Source organism: Hippoglossus hippoglossus, chromosome 10 (assembly GCF_009819705.1).
Source record: "Hippoglossus hippoglossus isolate fHipHip1 chromosome 10, fHipHip1.pri, whole genome shotgun sequence".
NCBI classification, from domain to species: domain Eukaryota; kingdom Metazoa; phylum Chordata; class Actinopteri; order Pleuronectiformes; family Pleuronectidae; genus Hippoglossus; species Hippoglossus hippoglossus.
In genome coordinates, this window is record NC_047160.1 from 23,580,748 (window position 1) to 23,591,130 (window position 10,383).

A 10,383-nucleotide genomic window follows, 5' to 3' on the forward strand; every position below is an offset into this window, starting at 1 on the left:
GGCTTCGCTCTGAGGTTTTACTCAGGCACCAAACTGCATGTGGATAATCACCACCAGCAAAACCACAAGGCTTCTTCCAAATAGGCTCATATAAGTTACACGAGACCGGATCTAGTCGAAAAACAGAAGCAACGATTCAGAGGAAATGTTTTTTGTTTTTTTAATGTGTTTCCTTATACATCAGACACTGTCTCTTTCACAAATTGTCCTTGCACAAGTTGTACATTCCAGTTTGTCCAGTCCAACCCTCATATGGGCAGAGCCATACGATAACAGCAACAGCAGACATTCCAGTTCTATAGAAATATGCACTTGGTGGGGGGGAATGTATTTGTTCTGTATATTATTGGAGTATTTATCTTACCCTGTGTCGCCAGCTGCTGCACATAATTACTCCATTGGGAAATAAAGTTGTATTAGTTAGACTTTGCCTGCACAGCTGTGGACAACATATGGAGTTGTATTTATGTAAGAACATACTCACATCACACAGAGTCTGCCGGTGAACATGCTGCAGTCTCAGGGGAAGGGAAACACTCAGGGGGGAAGAGGGGAGCAGGTTTTAAACATGAAACACGGATAATTTGGTGTTTAGCAAAGGAAAGAACTAGAAAGAGAGAGCTTCCTTTCATCCCTCATCTAAAATCGGACTCGGACTAATAGTGTCTCTATCTTCAACCCTCTAAAAATAGAAAATGATCATTTTAAATGCAGATTCTTTAACAATAGGTGACTAATGTTGTGTTTTGCAACCGTAATAATAAGAGATCAGATATACCATGTTCACAGGACTATTCTGAAAACTGCTCGATTAAACACGGGTAATATATCCATTCTCTGATCCAGAAAAATGTCAAAAAAATCAACTATTCATGTTAAAGAAACAAAAAAGAAAAATCCCGGATCCACGTAGTTTGTGCGTAAATCCTGTTTATAAACAAACAAACCAACCCACATGAAAACATAAGCTCCTTAAATAACAATTTTAAAGATCCTGCCGTTATTTTCACTGTTTATTTTCACCCTTTCTGTTCCGGATACGTTGACTCGGCCTCACATCACTCACAACGGGACCTTTTTCTCCAGAGAGGCCCTGAAATAAAGAAACTACAGACCCGCCCTCGTTATCTGGCTCTCTCTGACTCGACCACCGCGCTCACTCCAGTCTAAAATAAGCATGTCTTGTTGCTCCTTAATTGCCATAACAAACAATTACCAGGTTCCGCAGTGAACTGGGTCTGCAGTGTGTGAGTGTTTCCTACCCGTGTTTGTCTGTGGTCGTTGGTGTTTGTGTTTGCAGGGAAATGATAGGTTTCCCTGCTCGGCTCCGAACTGCCTTTTATAACAAGGTTTACTTCAGCATATCCTCAGACACAAGGTAATTATCAAGAGGTCCGATGTTTTGCCTGATTGCTAAAAAAAACAATTGACATAATTGACTTCTGTAGAAAGTTGTGTTGACAGAATGTTTCCCTCTTTACAGAACACTGAGTTAAACACGAGCGTCACGGGCAACGTCTCAGCTGGTTTGACTTTCTCCACAGGGAACTAACCGATGTTGCTGTTCCCCTCCTCCTGAACACCCAAGCTTCTTTGAATCTGGCTGCTTTTTTTTTTTTTTTTGTATCCTGAATTCCCGCTCTACCCGCTTAGCAAATAAATAGCAGGAGGGCTCCTCAGCTGCAGCAGTTCCACTCTCCTCCTCCTGCACTCAGCATCCATCTGACACCATGTGGACCCAGGCCAGCGCTCCGCTGCTGCTGCTGCTCGCCTGCTGCCTCAGGCCGGCCGAGGCCCAGAGCGACGGCAGGAGGCAGAACATCTGGGACGATCCCATCAAATTCAAGACCAAGGCTAAGGACTCTTGCACCATGACCATCACCGGTCACGGGGATTACACCCGGCTGAGGCTGTCGTGCCGGAGCAGCGAGGGCTCCTACTGGTGCGAGTACGTGGGGAAGCCTTACAACTGCCGCACCTACAACAAAAACCCCCGACACTACTTTATCCAGATGATGTGGGGCTTCAGAAAACTCCACAATGCCTGCCAGGCACCAAAGACGATCAGACCTCAGATGTGCAGGAGGGCGACTGATGACTCTCAGATGATCTTTTCGTCCGCTTCGTCGTCCCATTTATGGCAAGACCATTCTCCAAGGCCAAAACTGGGACCCCAGCCTGCAAGACCTGAACCTCGACCTGCACCGACCAGGCCGGAGTCAGGGAGGAAACCCTCCTCGAAATCCACACCAGTCCAACTGAGAGAAAAGACCTCGGAGAGAACCACTCCGCTGCCAATGACACCTCCTGTGGAGAGCAACGCTAAGAGGATTGCTCGCCGGTACTGTTGGAGGTCACTTCACGGCATCTGCTCCTTCGTCATTGGGTTGTTTCGAAATTAACAAGAAAGGTACAGAGCCTCTTTCATAACTCACAGCATTTTATTACGTTTTACTGCTAATCCAATAATTCTGTGTTGGATTGAGGGGGTTGGAATCAAGAATGGCTAAATTAAATGTATTTGTTGTATTCACAGATTTACAGTTCTGATGAGGAGGTCTTCTAAACGACCCTCTGAGGGAAACTGCCGCTGAGGAACCGGAGAACTTCCCTCAGGAGAAGGGACGTTACTGCAGTGACTCTCAAACAAACCTTCCTCGCTGAAACTTGCATGTATCATCATCATCATCATCATCATCATCATCATCATCATCATCATCATCATCCACTGAAAGACAGATTTCAACCTTTTCATGGTCACAGCTGTAAGAACATCACTACCTGACTTCTTTTTGTAAGAACAAACATTTTGCGTGAAACTGTGCAAGTACTTCACTTCACTTGTGAGAGTTGAGTTTCACGAATATAGAGACGAACCTAAACATCGAAGCCAAACTTATTTATATTTGTTTGTTTACTTGTATATAATCTATACTTGCATCACTTTGTATTACTTTGAATATTACACTATTTTCAAAACAGCAAAGATTTGTGTACTGATGTCTTTGACAAATGTAATAAATGTGAAAACTTTTGATGGAATAAATACATTATTCTCAATATCTGTGTTTATCAGTTTCCATTTATGGATCGTTCCTACAGTGAACCTGTAGGTGTCCCTGTTGCTCAAGTTTCAGGAACTGTAAAAATTCAGTCCTGGTGATTTTCTCCTGCAGGGACATCCGGCATGTTTCAAGATATTTCAAGTCATTTTGTATTTGACTCACTGTAGCAGCAGATGGTCCAGTGAAACGTCTTTAAACGCCCAGATGCCTTCAATGTTATCATAAAGCTGTTGGGACTTCTTGCAGCGAGCGGCACAATCTGCCGCCACAGATTAGTCTGGGTCCTGATATTTCATCATATATCTGGTAAGTGCTCACAACTTTTGGACAAATATGGACGATGCATGTAGTCGACCTTTCCTAAATGTAAGTTAAGTTTGAGCAGGAGGTGAAAGTGCATGAATAAAGTATTTACTGTTCTGTTTGTTATCCAGATTACAGTTAAATATGTTTAAAAACTGCATTACAAGCTTGTACTCAACTCACCAACTCAAGTGTGTGTGTGTGTGTGTGTGTGTGTGTGTGTGTGTGTGTGTGTGTGTGTGTGTGTGTGTGTGTGTGTGTGTGTGTGTGTGTGTGTGTGTGTCTGTGTGTGTGTGTGTGTGAAGGGGTGGGCTGATCCTGCAGCAGCAGCAGACTGTAGCTGCAGGTAAAGAGGACTCGTCTCTCAGGTGTCAGGAGCTGAAGTTTTCTCTGAAAAGTAAAGTTCAGGTAGGTCAACTCTGATTTATCTCCTGTCTGTTAGAAATACTCTGATTATAGAGTATAAAGGTTTGTAGTGTGTGTGTGACTGCTTGATTTGTTTTACATCGTTTATAATCCATAGATTTGCCATAACTCTGATTCATTGAGGGGCACTTTGTAATATACGACCCTAATGATCCTCCAGTAAGTTAAAATGTCCTTTACACTTTTACTTTATTACATTTCATAGATAAATATTGTACTTTTCTATTGCACAAAGCGTTTGTAACTAATTACTTATACTCATATTAAGATTTTCCATGCGGAGAACATGCTGTACTTCTTCTAAACTAACCAGTCGTGTGTCATTAACAGAAAATATACACATAGATAGGTTATAACATTAAGTAACTGTATCCAATAATACTTAATAATGCATTATGGTATTTACAATGTAGTAGTTACATGAGTTTTTCTGTACAATGAGAACTTTTACTATTTAAAGTTTGAGTATATTTTGCTGATTGTACTTAAGAATAAGTACAATTGTATAAATTCTTTTAATTTATCTTCGATCTTCTATTTATGTCACATATGAAGGACTCTTAATTCCCTTGAAACTAAAAAAACTACAAAAGAAACCTTGCCGTGTCTTTTAGCTTCAGATTCAGTACCAACTGTGTGTGGATAAAGTTTCTGTGAGAAGCCCGGCCTCGAACACACAGGTCCAAGGGGATTATAATGATTCTTTTTAAGAAGGAAATGAAAGGGATTAGAGGTCAGATATCTAAATCCGAAATATATCCTCTTGCAGGGTCTTTTCCACAGGTTCCATGGCTTTCCTCACCAATCTCACCATCCTGCTGGTGCTGGCTTGTATTTCCCATCAGCTGATGTTGGGCAGCTGTCAGAAGGGTCGAAGGGGACGAGGGGGACGCGGGGTGGACAGAGGACAGAACAAGGACAGGTCAGGGGTGAAGGTCGGCCGCCAATCCAAATCTGTCTCCGCGCAGCCCATCAAGGGGAAACTGGTCACCAAGGACAAGTCTGAGTGCACCTGGGCGGCCACAGGTGAGGACGTCTTCGTCCTCGGTGTCACGTGCAGGAAGGGGGACAGAAGCTTCAGCTGTGAATACGTCTCCCAACCTTCCCTCTGTCAGCGGTACACCTCCAACCCCAAACTCTACTGGAAGCAGATAGCGAGGGCACTGAAGAAGCAGAGGAACCTGTGCCAGGACGGCAGTGCGCCGGTCAGGGCAGGTATGTGCAGACAAGCTGCCAGAGACGCTCATTTCAGACTCCGAGATGTTCAGAGGGAAACTGTCCTGCCTCCTCCTCCTCCCCCTCCACCTGCGGCCAGAGCTGTCAAATCCTGTCAGCCTGGAAACAAGCGGCTGGCGGAGGAGCACTGTAATGACTCCTGGTCGAGTCTGTGCACGTTCTTTTTTACTATGGTGCAGGATGATGATTGCTGAGACAGAGAAAAGTGAAGAATTAGAAAGAAAATCAGCTTTTTATGACGTCACATCTTATTATCTAACTCAAACACCTAACAAAAGTTAAACTAGTCACGAAAAAGTTTGCATTTATGTGCACATGCCTTTGAGATAGATCTTCCCAATGTTAACACTCAATAAATACTTTTGTATTTCTAACTACTTCATTTGTTGCTTTATAGTTTGTCGCTTTGTATGAGAATAACTTGTGTTTTAAGAAAATCCTACACTAAAATCTGACACCTGAGAATAAAACCAATTTTCTCTTTCAAACACAGAGAACTAAATCACAGGCCCACACATACGCTTTCTATCAATGTTCATTAATGTAATTTCATTCAAAATCATCTGTTTTTCCATCATCTTCATACAGAATGAGATTTCTTGCTCCATTCAAACAAGAGCACTTTGTCCATGTTCTTTTAAAACAATCGAGTTTACTGTAAATCCCCCGTTTTCTGTTTGGTTCTCTGATGTGTGTGCTCACTCCCGCTGGAGGTATTTGCTGGGAGATTAGACACTGGGCATGTTGGGTATTGACACAGTAATTTAACCAGAGGGAGTGTGATTTTTGAAAAGCATTACCCTGCATACTTTGGCACGAAGCATCTGACTCTGTGTTCTCAGTGTGAAAGAGTAAAAACCTCACATGTTCAACTTGCAAAATCAGAGTCAGCGGGGATCACGGCGTCGTGTTTGGCATTTAAACCTCGATCGGTGGAGCTTTCCACACTTCGACGGGTTTTGCCAAGTCGATGCGGCATTGAAATGAAAAATGTTAACCATTTTTAAAGAAGTTAAATGCAGCATTGAAGGAAAACACTGCCGTGTAACTTCTATGTTCTCATAGTTAAGCATTTTCATGCAGAAGTTCCTTTGTCACAAAACTTTACCACCGTCAGATCACCTGGCAACCTGTTAAATTAAGATCTGTTCATTCAGAATCCTAAAGTTTAGAAGGAATTGGGGCAAGAAACAACAACATTTGAACTGTCTTGTCCTGTAGCACTTGCTCTGTGCATGAAATAGCTTTTGTATTCAGGATAAAGGATTTTTCCCACAAAGCTAAAACGTCGGCTGCAACATTAGAGAGATACATATCTTTCCCGAGGCACTTTAACACAAACTCCTTGTTGTTTTTTAGATGATATCTTTGTCTTGTTCTCTTGGAAGTTGTGTGCAAAACTAAACTAAACAAATAATCACGCAGCAAACAGATCTGCTCCCATCGGCCTCGAGGGAACGACTTCCCTCTCCTTGATGATTCGAGCTTGGTCTCCCGCTGTAAACTAATGCATCACCCACAGCTGAAATCCATCACGCTCAGACTGCGCAGCAGGTTGCATTGTGGGCCATGTAGGAAAAGCCCTCGTTGGTAGATAACGCAGAATGAAGCAATGTGGCTGCAACTAAACGTAAATTAGAGGGCTGTCGCACCAAATAGCAGCAGGAACACAGAGAGCCAGTGGAGGCAGGGAGGAGAATTCCTTCAAGGGAAAGTTTACAACGCCAGCTGCCGAAAAAACACGAGACTTTGATTCTGCCTGTAAAATGCGATGCAAGGGACTATTTCAAGAGAAAGTGTGCACGCAGTCCCTGTAAAAGCCTGAAAATACCATGAGAACACCTGTTCACTCCTAATTTAAATACATTGTAAAGATAATAACAAGGCTAAATAACCCTGAGACCATCTGTCTTTTCAAATGTAAGAAAACCATGAAAACACATATTAAAGAGAATAAAAACATCATTATTAGAAATGTTTTAAAATTGCAGTTTTGTATTCTGATGTATAATCATGTGCCTGACCCGTCTGTTTTAACTCAGGTACATTTCACTGAGCTCCTGCCATGTTCTGCTCCCTGCAGGCATTAACTGAGTTGCTGTTAGCGTACAGTCTCACTCAGTGGACAACAGGGGTCGCCCATGCACCGTGACACCGGCGCACATTTTAGATAAAAGCAACAAGCAAACTGTGTCTGGTTTGTTCTGTTTGCAGCTCAGTTAAAAATCCACTAAATCATCAGCCGGTGCAACAACTGAAGGTTATGAAGATGAACGATTCCACGAAGACGCACAAACAGAAGAATTTAGTTTGTAGTCTGAGCTGCTGGTTCCACATCTCCATTCTCCACCACTCAGCATCTTCTTGACATGTTGCATTTTGGTAAAAGAGCTAAAATGAATTCTTTGGAAAATACCAGTGTGTATTTACTCCTGTTGTGACAGCGAGGTCAGAAAACACAGTCAGCTGTTACTCGTTCACTAAGAGCTGAGAACCACCAACGTGAGCCAGAGAGTTTCAAGTGTCAAGTTTTATTTGTCATGTACAAGTTAACACAGGGTCGACAGAACAATGAAAGGTGTCTGATGAGAAGGAACAGGACTGCAATTAGTGCAATGATTCAATTAGAATAACAGCAAAAGTCAAATACGATACAAAAAACTATATATATCAGCTCCACAGGAATATGTATTTATGCTTCTTGCACATTCTCCAATGGTGAGTGAGGAAAAGAAACAGACAGGTAAAGAGATATGCAGAAGGTTGATGGACATGAAGTTCAGAAACCTGACAGCCTGGTGATAGACACTGTTCTCAGGTCTGTTGGTGCGTGCAGCGCTGCTCCTGTAACATCTGCCCAGAGAGAACAGTCTGCTTCCAAAGTCTGATTCACACTTTCTATGTGCACTGATGAATTTTATCAGATTTGATGAAAAGCGAATCTTAACTGCAGGTCTGTGTCGGGACAAAAACTCTGCACTAAATCTCTGATGTGTGATATTTATGTGTATGGACAAACCCAGGAGGACAAAATCATCTAAAATAAAACCCCAGGGCCCAACAGTCAAAAATCAATCAAGCTGCATCAGATTTGAAACGCTCATAGATTTCAATTTAATCAAGATCCATGAATTAATCTTGGAAAATGTCAAAAACTACAGCAGTTTTTACATAACTCTGCGATTTTGACCTCTTTAAATTTAAATTTACCCTTATTTGTCCAATTGCAGCATTAGAACTGGATTCCTTCAACTCAGCAGGTTTAAATGATTTAAAGTAGAAGACTGCTATCAGCAGCCAAAAGAACTCAATGCTACACTGGATTATATAATTGGATAAATGCAAAAAAAAAACGTCCTCAGACGACTGCATACGCAGAGGTGGCCTGACTGCCAGCGGCTCCTGATTGGCTGAGACAAGTGGGCCTTGGTCAAAGTGAGAGTACGGAGAACACACCCACTGCTCCACTGACTCTAAAGAGATTTGGCCCCAGAGTTTGTCAGTCCAGATTACACACTTGCATGAATGAGCGTTTAGTTCATAAAGAGCTTTACCTAGATTACAAAGACCTGACGGGGGGGGGGGGGGGGGGGCGAAGGAAACAACACACATATCGCATTGTTAGCGTGAAATGAGAATTGATAACTGAGCAAAAAGAAAACTCGCAGGTCTCTGAGTGCAGCGCTACAACTGAAGAACATCGTAAAAGTCACTCCTTCAAGAATAGAGATAAAGGAAAAGGATTAAATCAGAGCTGAGACAGAAACACAGAGCAGGGAAAAGATACTTTCTCCATCTTGTGTTGTTTGAGGAGGAAATGTGACACTGGAGGCTTGTTCACAGCGTCTTCCTGTGGAGGAAATGAGCACATCCTGCGCAGCGAGTGATTTATGACGTGCTGAGCTCACCGCCACCGGCCACATGAAGTGCACAGTCATGATTAGCAACAAGCAGCCGACCAACCCGCAGATGGCGATTTTTGTACATTAGCACAGATGAGATCTTAGAAATTGCACCAGCAAGTTGCAAGAAGCAGGAACAAATAATTGGATATCAAAGATCACACTGTGTTTATTGTTTGTTTGGTGGTAGTGTTGACTTCTTAAATGATGCACTGTACAGCACAATCTTACAGTGTGAGTATCGCATCTCCACTTCCTCCCCATCCATCCATCCATCCATCCATCCATCCATCCATCCATCAATCCATCCATCCATTATCTCACTGCTAATTCTTTGATGGTTTCGGGGGGCTAGCCGGTTGGTTTGAGGCTAGGTTCGGGGTTCTGGTTACGGCTATATGGTTAGATTCAGGGTTGAGATAAGGGTTGAGGTAAGGGTTGAGATAAGGGTTGGGTTCAGGGTTGAGATAAGGGTTGGGTTCAGGGTTGGGGCTAGACTCACTGGAAAGGTCGCATGACATACAGACACAAATATCCATAAACTAATTTAGCCATTAACCATTTAAAAAAGAATTGAACTCTTAATTTCTTTGGATTGAGGGAGTCAAAACATGCAAACTCCAAACGGAAAACCACCAAGTCGAGATTCAAATCTGGAACATTTGACATGTTCCCTCTACTAACATGTAAGATCCATACTATAGCCAGCCACCAGGGGGCGATCAAAATGTTTTGGCTTTACTTTTGAGGAGCTGTCACTTTGTCAATCTTTATCTACAGGGTACCAGCACAATATCCTTCAGAGTGTTTATCTGAAAACATTTGTTTTTCCATTTCTTAATGGATCAAATCATTATACATTTTGATCAAACTGCACCATGTTGATTTTTCGGTGGCTTAATTTTACGGTTCTGTGATTTCAGTTGGTTTAATTAAACACAAACTTTTTTACCGACACTGGTTCAAACCTCAGCAACTTTTACAGCCAACATCACTAAATGCTTAATGATTAAAAATGTAAAAATCAAAAACCAATTTCCTCTGATATTGAGGTTTTGGTTTTTAATATTTAACGTATTTCTCTTTCTTTTTCCTGTAGTTTTGGTTGAAGACATATTTTACTTGTTTCTCTTTTCTGGTACGTTAACGACATTTCCATTTCTTCTTCTCTTTGCTCGATGTCTTTTACTGCTCAACACAGATCTGCCTGTTCAGACAGTCCCCAGAGTTCTTCTGTACATTAAGTGTAATAATAAAAACCTTGTGCAGTGATATGCAATTTACACAAATGACTGTAACTACAGAGTAAAGGTGAGATAATTGTCTAATTTGTCGCTCTGAGGTGAGTTCATGTCTGCAGACGGAGGAACAACATGCCAACACATTCTCAAACAAACTCTGAATCCTCATGTGGTTTCTGAACAGAACGTCTGGAAGACAGTGTATTAAAC

At 42.1% G+C, this 10,383-nt stretch overlaps 2 protein-coding genes across 2 annotated transcripts; both read left to right on the forward strand.

The window, feature by feature from the left end:
• The first annotated feature begins 1,631 nt into the window (after positions 1-1,631).
• On the forward strand, positions 1,632-2,813 carry fgfbp2a (fibroblast growth factor binding protein 2a). The gene is made up of 2 exons (XM_034597992.1): positions 1,632-2,409; positions 2,535-2,813. Exon 1 carries the CDS (start codon positions 1,731-1,733, stop codon positions 2,400-2,402), a length of 672 nt encoding a protein of 223 aa, XP_034453883.1. The 5' UTR covers positions 1,632-1,730; the 3' UTR covers positions 2,403-2,409; positions 2,535-2,813.
• Positions 2,814-3,231: 418 nt separating this feature from the next.
• fgfbp1a (fibroblast growth factor binding protein 1a) lies at positions 3,232-5,419 on the forward strand. The gene is made up of 3 exons (XM_034597993.1): positions 3,232-3,371; positions 3,674-3,776; positions 4,564-5,419. The coding sequence occupies exon 3, from the start codon at positions 4,583-4,585 to the stop codon at positions 5,222-5,224; it is 642 nt and encodes a 213-aa protein (XP_034453884.1). The 5' UTR covers positions 3,232-3,371; positions 3,674-3,776; positions 4,564-4,582; the 3' UTR covers positions 5,225-5,419.
• Positions 5,420-10,383: the final 4,964 nt, after the last annotated feature.